The sequence below is a fragment of the Ovis aries genome, chromosome 1 (genome assembly GCF_016772045.2).
Source record: "Ovis aries strain OAR_USU_Benz2616 breed Rambouillet chromosome 1, ARS-UI_Ramb_v3.0, whole genome shotgun sequence".
NCBI lineage: Eukaryota > Metazoa > Chordata > Mammalia > Artiodactyla > Bovidae > Ovis > Ovis aries.
This window is the reverse complement of record NC_056054.1, coordinates 108,172,899-108,189,637: the sequence shown is the minus strand read 5'-3', so window position 1 is coordinate 108,189,637 and position 16,739 is coordinate 108,172,899. Positions and strand designations below refer to the sequence as shown.

Genomic DNA, 16,739 nt, shown 5'->3' with positions numbered 1-16,739 from the left:
AAGGCAAGAAGGGAATTTCATATTTCTAGCGTGCTAGGGCTCAAGCCTCATCCGACGCAGCGGAATCAGACGAGAGCCCCAAACAAAGCAGTATGGTGGTTTATATACAGTTAGCTCTTTGTCTCAGTTACAGGGTACTTGGCGATACCTGATTGGACAGGCAGAATGAGCTCATGCAATGCCTTCCTTATGCTATCGCATATAGAAATCTTTCCTAATTTGGTTAAGGAATGTTCTTCAAGAAAACAGGAAACATGACTCAGGTCCCCGGGGCTGTTATGCACCTCATTGAGCCGACCACCCTGCCTAACATTCCCCCCTGTTCTTAGATTATACAGAGGAATCCTCCTCAGGGTCCTGAGACACTGTTTGATATTGCTGTCAAAGCACGAACAGCTGTACTGTATTAATGTACTCTTTTACAAAGGCTACGAGTCTATTGATAATACAAGGGCCAAACGTAAGCATTATTAGAAGGATTATCAGGGGTCCTAGCAGGGTAGAGATTAAAGTAGTCAGCCAGGAGGATTGTTGAAACCAGGACTCAAACCATCCCTGTTGAGCCTCATGCTCTCGTTTACGCTGGGCTAGCCCCTCTCTCACTTTGGCCATGGATTCCCTAACTATTCCAGTATGGTCTGCATAAAAACAACATTCTTCTCCTAGGGCGGCACAAAGTCCCCCCTGTTGCAGAAATAGCAGATCTAGCCCTCTTCTATTTTGCAAAACTACTTCAGACAGGGAAGTTAAAGATGACTCTAAATGACTAATAGACTGTTCTATACGAGTGATCATATACTGATCTATACGAGTCTTCATCTATGGCTGCTCTTAAAGAGTTAAATCCTTGACTTTGCATGGACAAAGCTGTTATTCCAGTTCCGGCCCCGGCTATTCCCAGACCGAACATAGTTGCTATGGTTATGGCAGTAACGGGCTCTCTCTTAACTTTATAAGCTCTTTCTTGTTGATTAAGAGTCAATTTGTGGGCCCAATAATCATATACAGCTTCTTCTGGTCGATACAGTATCTTTGGTATCACAGCCACCATAACACAAAATTCTTTTTTAGGATCAAAAATGGAGCTATGTACACAGGGAGTCAACCCAGTGTGAGAGCACACCCACCATCCTCCCATCTGTGGAACTGACCACCTGGCTACAGGCAGACTCATGAGTTCAACAGTAAGGGCACACAATGAGGATCTGTCTGGCGGCACTTTGCCCATACCTAGTCCCTTTCCCCACACTTCTCTCATTGTAAGGCCTACTTTTCGTTCTCCCCATCAACACTGGGGAGGATCGGTGCCTTGGCCAGGTCGTAAGAGGCGTTGAGGTCTACTGCCTCATAATAAGGGGGAATTAAGTTGTAACATAACCAACAGGATTTAGTTGCCTCAGGATGGGTTTGATTTAAGGTAGCATAAGCTGCCTTTACTAATTTCCATAGTGGATCTGTTTGTCCAAGTTTAGCAAGGGGGCCCGCCTCTGGGTCTTTTGTTGGTCCCTGGGATGTAGGTAGGGAGGTTGTCGGGTAGAGAGTTGCATGGACCTGTTCAATGGGGTTTGGACCGATACTATACATTTGTACTGGTTCTAAAACTTGACTCACAACAATGATCCCGTTATAAGTAGTCAGGTCATTTCTGGTCTGAAGTCCCCTTGATATCCCGTTGACCCAGGTCTTCTCTTTTTTTTTTTTTTTTTTGCTTTGTCAATGTTAAACCTTATTTTAACCTGGGCAAAGTTATGATCCTTTTCCCAATTGGAGTACGGAGGTACGGGTCCTACAAATGAGAAGTTAAACAAGTCCTGATTTCCTACATCCCACCGTCTATACCCTGGAGTCTCCGACCCATCATTAGAAGTTACACAGTCCCAAGATTTACAATAAGAGTCCTGTATCCCCCCACAGATCTTCCAGTTGTGCCTGGGTGCACCTGGACATGCCCAGAATGCATGATTCCGGAGGTAGCCCCTTTTCCAAGGCACATTTACCACCAGCTTAAGGTCAAAGTATAAGTCTGGCCACCAAGTATTTGGTGGATGTATTGTGGTGGTGGAGTTAACCATCTCACATGTTAGTCCATTTTGCAGTTTCCAGGAGATTTTGATGGGTTGGTGCGGGTTCACGCTAGCAGCTTCGGAGCAGAGTAACATGGTCATCCATAAGATGGTCCAGACAAGTTGCCTTGGTCCTGTCAACGACGCCGGAGCTTCAGCCTCAGGGGGTTGGACGGGTGCAGAGACGCTTCCCATTCTTTTCTAGCATCTTCCTGCTCTGCTGAAGTAGCTGGGCGTACGTGGTTGCAATGCACCCAAGGCCCAATACCGTCGACCTTTAGGACAGTTGGGGTGGTGAGAAGAACAACATAAGGACCCTTCCATATAGGTTCTAGTGCCTTGGTGTGGTGCCTTTTGAACCACACCCAATCTCCAGGGCCGATGTTATGTGAGGGGATAGTCCCCTTGTTTTGACCCTCATGGATTTCCCGGAGCAGTTTCCAGATGCAAGAATGCACTTTGCCCAAAGCCATCAAAGCCTCCTGGAATTGCCCCAAAGTAGGAGGTGGAAATTTCTTTCCTTCAAATATTGGACATACAGTGGGAGGTCGCCCATACAGAATTTCAAATGGGGTCAGATTAAGCTGATAAGGAGTATTACGTGCGCGAAAGAGGGCGAAGGGAAGGAGAGTCACCCAGTCCCCGCCAGTCTCTATAGCCAATTTAGTTAAAGTTTCTTTTAGGGTCCGATTCATTCTTTCAACTTGCCCCGAGCTCTGTGGGCTGTATTCACAATGTAATTTCCATTTGGTCCCTAGAGCCCAGGCAAGGTTCTGAACTATTTGGCTCACAAAAGCAGGTCCATTATCAGAGCCAATAGTCACTGGCAGGCCAAACCTGGGAACTATTTCTTCTAAAATCTTTTTAGCCACTACCATTGCAGTTTCTCCCTTAGTAGGAAAAGCTTCTACCCACCCTGAGAAGGTAGCTACCAACACTAACAAGTACCGGTAACCATACTTGCCTGGCCTTACCTCGGTGAAACCTATTTCCCAGTGCTGCCCTGGCCCTTTTTCCCAATACCTCAGTCCTGCGTGTTGCCTCTTTCCTGGCCTCACCTGTTGACATGCCTTACAAGCATGTACTATGTTCTTCACAGTTGTTTGGTGCCGGGGGAATTGCAGGCGTGCAGTTTGAAAAAGCATCAGAGTCTTTTTCTCTCCCAGATGAGTAGACGAGTGTAGATGCTCACACAGTTGCCATCCCAACTGAGCAGGGAGTATCAAGTAACCATTGGAGTCTCGGTACCATCCATCCTCTCCTTGTTGGAGGTAGGGACGTTCCTGGATCCGGGCAAGGTCTGTGGATGAATACTCAGGGGTTGGGGGCAAAGTTCCCATACCTGGGGGTGGAAGTCCGATCGCCAACACCGGAGCGATGAAATCTTCATTAGCTGCTTTTTGAGCCACCAGATCTGCGGCACGATTTCCTCGTGCTGTGGGGATGTCCCCTTTCTGATGTCCAGGTACACAGCCCTGACACAGCCCGAGGCAACTGCACAGCCTCCAGAAGTCGATGGATTTCTGGCAAGTTTTTTAATCTCTTTTCCTTCAGCTGTCGAAAACCCCCGTTCCCGATATATCGGGCCCTGGATGTGTACCGTGCCAAAAGCATAGCGACTGTCAGTAAAAATAGTTATTCTTTTTCCTTTAGCTCTCTCTAATGCTTGAATCAGGGCAATTAACTATGCTTTTTGTGCTGAGGTGTCTGGGGAAAGAGTCTCTGCCCATATCGTCTGTCCAGAATCATCTACCACTGCGGCCCCCACCCGTCTCTGTCCATCTTTTGCATAACTGCTTCCATCTGTAAACCATATTAGCTCACTGTTATCCAGTGGCGTATCTGTTAAGTCCTTCCGTATTGCCGTTACCCCGGCCAATATCTCATCGCAATCATGGAGGGGGCTATCCCCCTCTGGATTGGGCAAAAGAGTAGCCGGGTTTAGAGTGCAGGGAGTTTGAAAATGAATCCGTGAGGTGTCAAGTAGCAGGGCCTGGTAGTGTGTCAAGCGGGCATTGGAAATCCATTTACCCGGGGGTTGTTTCAGAACTCTCTCTATAGCATGAGGAGTGTAGACCAAGAGTCTCTGTCCGTAAGTCAGTTTATCAGCATCATGGACTAGGAGTGCGGTGGCCGCGATGATTCGGAGGCAAGGTGGCCATCCGGCTGCCACTGGGTCCAATTCCTTGGAAAGGTAAGCTATGGGACGCTTCCAAGGTCCCCACTTCTGTGTTAGTACCCCTTTTCCTATCCCTCGCCTTTCATCTATAAATAATTGGAAAGGCTTAGATGGGTCAGGAAGGGCAAGGGCAGGAGCTTCCAGCAAGGCACGCCTGAGCTCCTGAAAGGCCGTTTTCATTGACTCAGTCCATTTCCAGTCTTTGTTTTCTTTGGTCCCTTCATACAGGGGCCTGGCCTTTTCTGCAAACCCCAAGATCCATAATCGGCAATATCCCACAGTTCCCAGAAATTCTCTCACTTGTCTAGGGTTGGCCGGCTCAGGGATCTGGAGGATGGTTTCTTTCATAGCCTGTGTTAGCCACCTCTGGCCCTGTTTTATCTTATAACCAAGGTATGTAACCTCTTGCTTGGCAATCTGGGCCTTTTTGGCATCGGCCCTATAACCTAAAGTCCCCAAGGTTTGGAGAAGGTCACCTGTTGCCTCTTGGCACTCTTTTTCCGTAGTCGCTGCCAGCATAAGGTCATTAACATATTGTAATAAAACAATGGTAGGGTGTTAAACCTGATACTCACGGAGGTCTTCATCCAAGGCCTCGTTAAACAACGTGGGTGAGTTTTTGAAACCCTGTGGTAAGCGAGTCCATGTCAGCTGCACCGGAGTCTGACCACCGTCTTCCTGCCATTCGAAGGCGAAGATCTCTTGGCTTGCAAGGGCAAGAGGCAGACTGAAAAAGGCATCTTTTAAATCTAAAACAGTGTACCAAACGTAGCTTGGTGGCAAGCTGCTTAGCAATGTATAAGGGTTAGGAACCATAGGATGAATGTCACTCACCCGTTTGTTGACTTCTCGCAGGTCTTGAACCGATCTAAAATCAGTTCCCCAAGGCTTCTTTACGGGAAGCAGGGGAGTGTTCCATGGGGACCGGCACTTTCTCAAGACCCCAGCGTCTATGAGGTGTTGTATGTGAGGAGTAATTCCTTGCCGAGCCTCTTGGCTCATGGGATACTGCCGCACTCTCACCGGTGTGGCACTGGCTTTCAGTTCCACAATAATAGGGGGCCTCTGTTTGGCCAGTCCCATTCCTGCTATTTCAGCCCAGGCCTGAGGGTATCTCTGAACCCATGGCTGTACTTTGGGACTTATTGTCGCTGGGGCCTCTGGCAAGTACAGTCTGTATTCATCCTTTAATGCCAGAGACAAGACCTGAAGAGGATGCCCGGTTCCATCTAAAACTGACACTTGCCCGTGGTCGAAATGAATTTGGGCACTTACTTTAGACAGTAAATCTCTTCCCAGCAAGGGCGCTGGACACTCAGGTATCACCAGAAAGGAACGGGTCACTTGGTGGGTCCCCAAGTTCACATGTCGTTTTGTAGTCCATCCATATCGCTTAGTCCTGGTTTCTCCCTGCACCCAGCTACTTTTCTTAGACATGGGTCCATCTCTTTGGTTTAAGACTGAGTATTGAGCTCCTGTATCCACCATGAAGCCAACCGGTTTCCCCTCCACATTTATAGTTACCCAGGACTCGGGGAGGGGCATCGAGCCCTGACCCCCCTAGTCACTATCCTCACCCGTGTAGAGGATATGACTGTCAGGAGAGGGAGTCTCGTTCTTGGGATTTTGGGGCCCCTCTTTTAGGTTTTTCTTGGGGCATTTATCTTTCCAATGTCCAATCTCCTTACAAAACGCACATTGGTTTTTTCCAAGCTTGTGCCTTGCAGGTTTTTCCTCAGTCTTTGAGTCTAGCTTTTTCCCTTTTTGGAACCTATTTTTGTTTTAAATTCTGGAGAAAAATATCTGAGCCAGCTCTTGTTGGTTCTTATGGTATTCTTCAGCTCTAAATTCTCTTTCTTCCCTTCTAATGCGGTCCTCTCTCCCCTCTGGGGTCTCTCTATGATTGAAAACTCTCTCTGCTGCCCTCACTAGATCTTGCAGGGACTGTTCACCCAACCTCTCTATCTTTTGTAACTTTCTCCTAATATCAGGGGCTGCCTGATTCACAAATGCTAGCATAACTGCTGCTCGAGGCTCATCTGCCTGTGGGTCCATAGGAGTATACTGTCTAAAAGCTTCCATTATCCTTTCAAGGAAGGCTGCCGGGCTCTCATTTGGCTCTTGCCTCACTGAATTTACCTTGGCCAAATTAGTTGGCTTTCTGGCAGCCACTCTAAGGCCAGCCATGAGAGTCTGACGGTACACTCGGAGACGCTCCCTGCCTTCGGCGCGTTCGAAGTCCCAGTTGGGTCGCACCAAGGGGAACCCCTCTTCAATGAGGTGAGGCTGTATTGTGGGCCTCCCATCCACCCCTGGCACATTTTTCCGGGCTTCTGACAGGATCCATTCGCGCTCTTCTGTAGTAAAAAGTACCTGTAACAGTTGCTGACAATCATCCCAAGTGGGATTGTGAGTAAAGAGGATAGATTCTAAAAGATCAATAAGACCCTGCGGTTTCTCAGAGAAAGAGGGAGTTTGAGTCTTCCAATTGTACAAATCACTAGTGGCAAAGGGCCAATACTGATTTGTCCATTCTGCACCCTGTCTGGCTGGCCCCGCCCAGACCGGAAACGCGTGAACAGTGGAGAAGGGAATTTCAGGGCCTTCTTCTTCCACTCTGCTGGTCATTTCCTTTGCTCTTCCCCAAGTTCCCTGGGCGGGGCCCCCTTCTCTAGGAGGAGCCGAGGGCTCGGCCCTCCTCCGGGCTTCTCCCGATGAAACTTGTGGAATCTGTGGAAGCAAGGGCGGATGTGGATCCGCGTACGGGGGTGGGAACAACTCGGTTTCCAGGTCAATCAGATTAGGATACGGAGAAGATTCCTGGAACACAGGCTTAGGTCGTTTTTCGTCCTGTTTTTCTTCTTTTTCTTCAGAAGCTTTCGTGACTAGCACCTGTGGGTTTAGCGAGGTTGGAGTCGGGGAAGAGGGACGGGGAGGTTTAGGAGGTTTAGAAGGAGCAAGAACAAAGGGTTTAAGCCATTCCGGCGGGTTTCTCACTAGATCCTGCCAGACCAGAATGTAGGGAGTCTGGTCTGAGTGCCCGGCAGGACTAGGGGTAAGCACCCTCTCTTTAACTGCCTGGATAATTTGGGGATTGAAGGTTCCCTCTTGTGGCCATCCGACGTCAAAGGTGGGCCACTCAGCAGAACAGAAAGTCACCAATTTGCTCTTCTTTACCAGTAACGAAAGATTCTGAGCTCTAGACTTAAAATCAGAAAAATGGTCAGTCATCAGAGACAGCGGAGTAGAAGTAGATTGCCCCATGGGTACAGAGAACACGGACAATGACAACAAGACTCACATGGACAGTGCCGGCACACAGAGTCACAAAAACGACACAACAAACAGATTCCAGCTCTCAATATTACTTTCAGTCTCCTTTATAGCACTAGAGACCCCTTCTCTACTTGCAAGTGTCTTACCGTCAGGACGTCCTCAGTGCCAGCTGCCCTCCCGGTTCGCTACCGGGGACCCGGCCTTACGCTGGACTTGCCTCTGCACTTTACACCTAGATGCCTCCCCAGTACGATACTGGGCCCCGGACTTAATCTAGGCCTCTGCACTGCTAGCACCGGTGCTCAGAGCTCTCAATTCCTAACGAGGTTATTCCCTTCTACCAGGAGAGTTGTCCTCCCTGGTAGGCTGGAGATCCCAGACGAGTCCCTAAATGTTATGCACCAAGCCCGTATCTCCGAACCAACCAAGAGAGCGAACAAGTCCACCGTGGTAATGCAAAGGCAAGAAGGGAATTTTATATTTCTAGCGCGCTAGGGCTCAAACCTCATCCGACGCAGCAGAATCAGACGAGAGCCCCAAACAAAGCAGTATGGCGGTTTATATACAGTCAGCTCTTTGTCTCAGTTACAGGGTACTTGGCGATACCTGATTGGATAGGCAGAATGAGCTCATGCAATGCCTTCCTTATGCTATCGCATATAGAAATCTTTCCTAATTTGGTTAAGGAATGTTCTTCAAGAAAACAGGAAACATGACTCAGGTCCCTGGCGCTGTTATGAACCTCATTGAGCCGACCACCCTGCCTAACAGAATACAGCTCCCTGTCCTATAATAATTGTTCCTTCTTGACCTGCATACAAGATTCTCAGGAGACCGGTAAGATGGTCTGGTACTTGCATTTCAGAATTTTCCAGTTTGTTGTGATCCACACAAAGGTTTTAGCATAGTCAATGAAGCAGAAGTAAATGTTTTTCTGGAACTCCCTGTCCATCATATCTTAGACTTAAGAACAACCTGATTTCGTTATGACAAGAACCTGCTTCCATTCAGTTTCCAAAGATGGGCATAATCCAGGAAAAGCACAGAAGAGCAGATCCATGTATTAGGCCCTCTACTTAGCACTGGAGAAGCTGGTTTGAGAGAAATAAATCAAGCCATATTTGCAAAGATTGGCACCTTGACTCTGGATTGCCCTCCTGACTCTGAATTATGGTGACTTCAAGGGCAACTTTGGAATTGTTCTATGATCTTTGGCCTCTATATTTTCCAGTCACTTCCACCTGGAAGGAAAGAATTGAAATTGGCTAATTAGCCCCCACAAACCATACATGAGGATCAAGTATTGCTTGATCTTCTAATGTGAAATGGCCCTTATTCTTGGTACTTGCCTTTCCTTATGTGCATTGTTTTCCTTGTTTACATAGTGAGGGGACTAAAGCTCGATGGAGCTGGGATTACAGCAGAACCAAAGCATAGCAGCTTGGGGTTTTTTGTTTTGTTTGTTTGTTTTCTTTTGTTTTCATCATCTTTCTGCCAATTCTGGCCACCTCCCTTCCTCTGGGGCATGCTGAATTCAGCAAGTCCAGCTCTATCAGTCCTGACCTTTGAGCCCATTGATTTTTGGTTGTCTGATAAATCCTCTACTACAGACAGGACCTGCCTCCTTCCCTCCTCACAGCACACTTGCAACCAAAGCTGCATATTCCTGTTGCGGGGCCTCCTTCCAGCCTTACATTTCAGTTCACTATCTTCAGCCATCTGGGACATGGCTCTGTTTTTCTTCTTGATCTTTGGTGAGTATTTCTGCTCCTTTGGGTCCAGGCTTCAGAGTACTCTGGAACTTTGATTGGGGGAAGCCTTTCCTTGCCCATCTGGTACAGATCTAGGTATCTTTCAAGGAAAGTCTCTACTCTCCTTTCTCTATATCTGGTAATTATTCTAAATCCCCAAAGCCACTTAATCTATACTCAGTTTATAATCCACCTTGATTACCAGAAAACTTTCTATTTCCCTATATTCACGCTATCAATTCAGTAATAATTTATACTATTGTTTTTTCACACAAATTTTCCTAAATGCACTATTTATAATAAGACAAATAAATGGACCATGGGTAACAGCAAGAAAGGAAGTAGAACTGCAGGACAAACAACTTTCATTGATCATATTGATTCTTCTCAAATGTATTTCATGTGTTTCCCTAGTTTTTCCCAGTTTCTTATTGCTCAGATTAATTTAAAGTAAATTGAAATTTTGGAATCAAAGAGATCTGGATTTCAATTTTTACTCTTTGATTTCTTAGCTATCTGAATTTTAAAGTTATCATAGCCCTCCAAAATCTCATTCTCATATCTATGAAGTAATGTTATGTTCCTCAGAGGTTTGTTAAGAGCCTTTCCATAAGATAAAAGAGCCTGCTAGGTCCCTTCCCTAATCAGTCACATCCATTTTAACTTTCTTGATGATCCAGTATACCACTGAAACCTACCGGTCTCTCAGTTGGGCATTTGTGTGTTCTATGCACAGTGCTGGTCACATTTCTAAACACCCATACACCCCTTATGTTACCTAGCAGATAGTTCCCCACCTCCTCTTGTGAAGTTACTATTGAATCTCAGGCTTATCTTCAGTTGCATCTCCTTCGTGAAGTCTTTCTGACCTGTGATACACATGGTGATCAACCCCACTAGAGTTCTCAAGTCACCTTTGGGCTATGTCACTTTCACACCTATCAGGCTCATCACATTCAGTTTCCTTTGCATATATGCGTGGTTTGTGTTCTTTATTAGACTTGTAAGGTGCTATTCATGATGTAACATTGAGTTTTAGGCAATTGCAGACGAACTCTTTTTGAGTCATGTTGCAAAGCAAATATTTGGAAGAAAATATTCCAGGACAAGTCAATGAAATACATGGATTTGCCTAAAAAGCTCCAGGCTGGAAGTCCAATGATATTAACTCCTTCAGAAAGATCCTATAAAATGGGGTGGTATTGGGGGATGAGTTTTGCAGTTCAAAATACTGGGTTTCAGAGACCACTGATAGTCACAGGACTCTCTCTATAGCATTTGCTGTTGTTTAGTAGCTAAGTCGTGTCTGTCTCTTTGTGACACCCTGGACTGCAGCATGTCAGACTTCCCTGTCCTTCACCGTCTCTCAAAGTTTGCATTAGGCTGGAGCCTAATGAGTAGATGAGTCTGATTACACAGAGATCTTGTAGGAAGAAACTCTGATCATTCAAAGATGTGCTGATACTTAAGCCTGGAAGTTTGGAAATTAGCCTAGAACTGCTTTCTGAACTCTTAACCAGGTTCAGCAAACCACAGCCTGGAAACTAAGAATGGATATTACATTTTTAAGCTGTGGGAAAAGTGAAAGGAATAATATTTTGTGACACATGAGAATGACATGAAATTTAAATATAATTGTTCATAAACAAATGTTTATTGGAACACAGCCAGGCTTATTCATTTACATATAAATGGTTGCATTGACAGAGCTGATTGGTTATAACAGAGACTGTATAGCCCATGAAGCCTCAAATATTTGCTATTTGGCCTTTCACACAAAAGTTTGTTGACGATTGTCTGAATGCAGTGTCAGTGAACACAAAAAATACTGCCATTTTCTTCTATGTGAAAGCTTGTTGCTATGAACAGCAACCTGTGAATGATGCTGGGATTCTTGGCCTATGGAGGAGAGACATTCAACCTGTAGCCAGTGATGAGGCTGGATTGCCAGAGCTTTTTGTGTAATCTAGTTTTATTAAAGTATAAAAGTGATAGAGAAAGCTTCTGACATAGACATCAGAGGGGGCAGAAAGAATATCCCCTTGATAGTTTTGAGCAAGGAGTTATATAACTATTATCAAGCTGCTTATTAAAGAGAGAGAGAGAGAAAAAAGTCTCAAAGCTGAGAGTGACACCAGGCCCTTCACCGAGAACATGCATTTTGAGATAGCCTTGACACAAGGTGAGTCATCCCAAGCCATAGAACAACTGACATTAATCTTGAAGAAAGGCAGATTTCCAAGCAAATACATAGTTTCATTAACATAGCTTAAGAGAACACTTCCATGAGTAAAACACACTGATGTGTTGAGCTATTATGTGTTCTGAGACAGGCAAATCGACTTGAAGAAAGGTAAATACGGTAAATACATTAACATAGCCTAAGAAAAACATTTCCATAAGAAAAATGCTTTGGTTAGCTCAAGATTTGAGAAAAGTTAAGTACAGGTGGAACCAGGTGTTGTCACGGCAACACAGAATTTTAAAAGAACTCTCCTTTTAATTTTGTATCAATTCAGTTCAGTCACTCAGTCGTGTCCGACTCTTTGCAACCCCATGACAGCAACACGCCAGGCCTCCCTGTCCGTCACCAACTCCTGGAGTTCACTCAAACTCACGTCCATCGAGTCAGTGATGTCATCCAGGCATCTCATCCTCTGTAATCCCCTTTTCCTCCTGCCAACAACCATCCCAGCATCAGGGTCTTTTCCAATGAGTCAACTCTTCGCATGAGGTGGCCAAAGTACTGGAGTTTCAGCTTTAGCATCATTCCTTCCAAAGAAATCCCAGGGCTGATCTCCTTCAGAATGGACTAGTTGGATCTCCTTGCAGTCCAAGGGACTCTCAAAAGTCTTCTCCAGCACCACAGTTCCAAAGCATCAATTCTTCGGCGCTCAGCCTTCTTCACAGTCCAACTCTCACATCCATACATGACCACTGGAAAAACCATAGCCTTGACTAGATGGACCTTAGTCGGCAAAGTAATGTCTCTGCTTTTGAATATGCGATCTAGTTTGGTCATAACTTATCTTCCAAGGAGTAAGCGTCTTTTAATTTCATGGCTGCAGTCACCATCTGCAGTGATTTTGGAGCCCCAGAAATAAAGTCTGACACTGTTTGAACTGTTTCCCCATCTATTTCCCATGAAGTGATGGGACCAAATGCCATGATCTTCGTTTTCTGAATGTAGAGCTTTAAGCCAACTTTTCCACTCTCCTCTTTCAGTTTCATCAAGAGGGTTTTTAGTTCCTCTTCACTTTGTTTCCTAAGGGTGGTGTCATCTGCATATCTGAGGTTATTGGTATTTCTCCCAGCAATCTTGATTCCAGCTTGTGTTTCTTCCAGCCCAGCGTTTCTTATGATGTACTCTGCATATAAGTTAAATAAGCAGGGTGACAGTATATAGCCTTGACATACTCCTTTTCCTATTTGGAACCAGTCTGTTGTTCCATGTCCAGTTCTAACTGTTGCTTCCTGACCTGCATATAGGTTTCTCAAGAGGCAGGTCAGGTGGTCTGGTATTCCCTTCTCTTTCAGAATTTTCCACGGTTTCTTGTGATCCACACAGTCAAAGGCTTTGGCATAGTCAATAAGGCAGTTTTTTCTGGAACTCTCTTGCTTTTCCCATGATCCAGCGGATGTTGGCAATTTGATCTCTGGTTCCTCTGCCTTTTCTAAAACCAACTTGAACATCTCGAAGTTCATGGTTCATGTATTGCTGAAGCCTGGCTTGAAGAATTTTGAGCATTACTTTACTAGCATGTGAGATGAGTGCAGTTGTGCCGTAGTTTGAGCATTCTTTGGCATTGCCTTTCTTTGGGATTGGAATGAAAACTGACCTTTTCCAGTCCTGTGGCCACTGCTGAATTTTCCAAATTTGCTGGCATACTGAGTGCAGCACTTTGACAGCATCATCCTTCAAGATTTGAAATAGCTCAACTGAAATTCCATCACCTTCACTAACTTTGTTCATAGTGATGCTTTCCAAGGCCCACTTGACTTCACATTCCAGGATGTCTGGCTCTAGGTGAGCGATCATACCATCGTGATTATCCGGGTCATGAAGATCTTTTTTGTACAGTTCTTCTGTGTATTCTTGCCACCTCTTCTTAATATCTTCTGCTTCTGTTAGGTCCAGACCATTTCTGTCCTTTATCGAGCCCATCTTTGCATGAAATGTTCCCTTGGTATCTCTAATTTTCTTGAAGAGATCTCTAGTCTTTTCCATTCTGTTGTTTTCCTCTATTTCTTTGCACTGATCCCTGAAGGAGGCTTTTTTATCTCTCCTTGCTATTCTTTTGGAACTCTGCATTCAGATGCTTATATCTTTCCTTTTCTCCTTAGCTTTTTGCTTCTCTTCTTTTCACAGCTATTTGTAAGGCCTCCCCAGACAGCCATTTTGCTTTTTTGCATTTCTTTTCCATGAGGATGGTCTTGATCCCTGTCTCCTGTACAATGTCACGAATCTCCATCCATAGTTCATCAGGCACTCTATCTATCAGATCTAGGCCCTCAAGTCTATTTCTCACTTCCACTGTATAATCATAAGGGATTTGATATAGGTCATACCTGAATGGTCTAGCGGTTTTCCCTACTTTCTTCAATTTAAGTCTGAATATGGCAATAAGGAGCTCATGATCTGAGCTACAGTGAGCTTCCCGTCTTGTTTTTGCTGACTGTATAGAGCTTCTCCATCTTTTGCTGCAAAGAATATAATCAGTCTGATTTCAGTGTTGACCATCTGGTGATGTCTATATGTAGAGTCTTCTCTTGTGTTGTTGGAAGAGTGTGTTTGCTATGACCAGTGTGTTCTCTTGGGAAAACTCTATTAGCCTTTCCCCTGCTTCTTTCTGTATTCCCAGGCCAAATTTTCCTGTTACCCCAGGTGTTTCTTGACTTCCTACTTTTGCATTCCAGTCCCTTATAATGAAAAGGACAGTTTTTTGGGTGTTAGTTCTAAAACGTCTTGTAGGTCTTCATAGAACCATTCAACTTCAGCTTCTTCTGCCTTACTGGTTGGGGCATAGGCTTGGATTACTGTGATATTGAGTGGTTTGCCTTGGAAACAAACAGAGATCATTCTGTCATTTTTGAGATTGCATGCAAGTACTGCATTTTGGACTCTTTTGTTGACCATGATGGCTACTCCATTTCTTCTAAGGGATTCCTGCCCGCAGTAGTAGATATAATAGTCATCTGAATTAAATTCACCCATTCCAGTCCATTTTAGTTCACTGATTCCTAGAATGTCAACGTTCACTCTTGCCATCTCCTGTTTGACCACTCCAATTTGCCTTGATTTATGGACCTAACATTCCAGGTTTCTATGCCTTGCTTCTATTACCAGTCACCTCCACAGTTGGGTATTGTTTTTGCTTTGGCTCCATCTCTTCATTCTTTCTGGAGTGATTTCTCCACTGATCTCCAGTAGCATATTTGGCACCTACTGACCTGGGGAGCCCCTCTTTCAGTATCCTATCATTTTGCCTTTTCATACTGTTCATGGGGTTCTCAAGGCAAGAATACTGAAGTGGTTTGCCATTCCCTTCTCCAGAGGACCACATTCTGTCAGACCTCTCCACCATGACCGCCAGTCTTGGGTGACCCCATAGGGCATGGCTTAGTTTCATTGAGTTCGACAGGCTGTGGTCCTAGTGTGATTAGATTGATTAGTTTTCTGTGAGTATGGTTTCAGTGTGTCTGCCCTCTGATGCCCTCTTGCAACACCTACCGTCTAATTGGGTTTCTCTTACCTTGAGTGTGGGGTATCTCTTCACGGCTGCTCCAGCAAAGTGCAGCTGCTGCTCCTTACCTTGGATGAGGGATATCTCCTCACCGCCCCTTCCTGACCTTGAACATGGAGTAGCTCCTCTAGGGCCTCCTGCGCCTGTGCAGCCACTGCTCCTTGGGTGTGGGGTTGCTCCTCTCGGCTGCCACCCCTGACCACAGGAGTGGGGTAGAGAAGGAAAAAACAAACAAACAAACAAACCACATTTGACACTTGCAGTTTGTTTCTTCCACTTGGGGGCCCCTAGCCTTCCTTCCTGTTACCCTCTCATATGCTTTTGAAGACATCTTTATCCTCCCCAACCGTGCATCTGTTGTGGAATCTGGAGTCACAAAACACACCTCAGAGAACACTCAAGATAATGGAGTACAGTTTATTATGCCAGCAGGTCCAAGGGGAATCAGTTCCCAACAAGGACCCTGATGTTTCTGAGACACCCAGTTTTGTAGCCACCTCTCCAACCCCCCACTATGTGACTGGTTATATGATAGCAACCTGTTTGTTGTATGACTGAGTTTTACAACAAATAGGTGCTAGGAGAACAAACTATGGTTAAGGGTGGTGGCGGTGGTGGTGGGGGCAATGATTATACATCAAGGGGGGTATCTCCATGGTTAATCTAACAGGGGAAGCCTGACCTCAACTACAATCTCCATTTGTCATCTGTAGGGAGGAAAGTCTCCAGCAGACCTGGTTTTCACTAGCAACAGTTTTCTCACTATTGGACAGGTTCAGTCCCAGTTCACATCCAGTCTTTAAGATGGATGACAGGCTTCAAGATGAGAGTCTCTCTTGCTTCTCTCACACTGGCCCCAATACATCTTCCCAGAAACCTCCAACATGTTTTCCTGTTGGACTCAGATCACCACACTTCTAGTTTAGGTGGTCATCACCGATCAATCTAATAGATTAAAATAGAAAATCAAATATATCCATGCGGGGTGGGGGGGGGGGGGAGCCAGCATCAGATGGAAAGGGAACATGATAGGTTTAGTTAGCAATGGTAGAGTGGGTCTTTTTGGCTCTTAGTCAGCATCCATGTGTTATTTTAGGCTGGTCATTCTAGGAGGAGAAGGAGGAGAAGGAGGAGAAGGAGAAGGTCTCAACAAGGTCTAACCTTGGAGGCTGTGTAATTACCTCTCTGTCCCACAAAGTTCAACAAAACTTTCTAGAGAGTTGATTTTTGAACAAAGTCTTGGCAATAGACTACTTGATCTCATTCACTTTTCTCTCTCTTTCTCTCTTTTTTATTTGCTCAGCCTTTTGCACCGGACCTGGAATTTTAGGTAAGATTTTTGGGGGTCCTAAGAGGGTGGAATTTCAGCTCTAGAGAGTGGAAATTTTGATTTCCCAGGGCCAGGGAGAGAGGTTGTGGTTCAAAGGAGCCCCAGTAGATTTTCTTTCTGGTTTCACAACCCACCAGTCTTATATGGGTAGATTTCCACTTCCAAACTTAGAGAAAGTTTGAGTGGTTTATACTGCAAAGGGATTCCTCTCCATTTGGCCTGTGTGACCCAAGACACTAACCCAGCTATAGCTCCATCATCTAACAAAGCAGATGGCTTTCTTTCAGGCTCAGAAGACACCTCACCTCCTGGGAAATAAACTTTCTTCTGCCCTTCTATATTCTACTACTTCCTGGTCCCTCTGCCAACTTTAATGTTATCATTGAACTAGAAATG

At 45.3% G+C, this 16,739-nt stretch overlaps 2 protein-coding genes across 2 annotated transcripts in view; one reads left to right on the top strand and one right to left on the bottom strand.

The window, feature by feature from the left end:
* Positions 1-1,266: 1,266 nt before the first annotated feature.
* Positions 1,267-7,812, bottom strand: LOC114117898 (uncharacterized). The gene is given in 4 exon segments (XM_060396956.1): positions 1,267-1,340; positions 2,332-3,533; positions 3,535-3,599; positions 3,601-7,812. Coding segments are annotated over 4 exon segments (5,247 nt in total). The 5' UTR covers positions 7,507-7,812.
* A 1,341-nt stretch (positions 7,813-9,153) lies between these two features.
* Positions 9,154-16,739, top strand: part of LOC114117576 (CD5 antigen-like) — a 42,109-nt gene continuing 34,523 nt past the window's right edge. The window contains exons 1-2 of the mRNA XM_060415078.1: positions 9,154-9,272; positions 16,317-16,343. Of these exons, the coding sequence (XP_060271061.1) occupies positions 9,245-9,272; positions 16,317-16,343 (55 nt within the window). The 5' untranslated portion in view covers positions 9,154-9,244. The remainder of the gene's footprint in view (positions 9,273-16,316; positions 16,344-16,739) is intronic.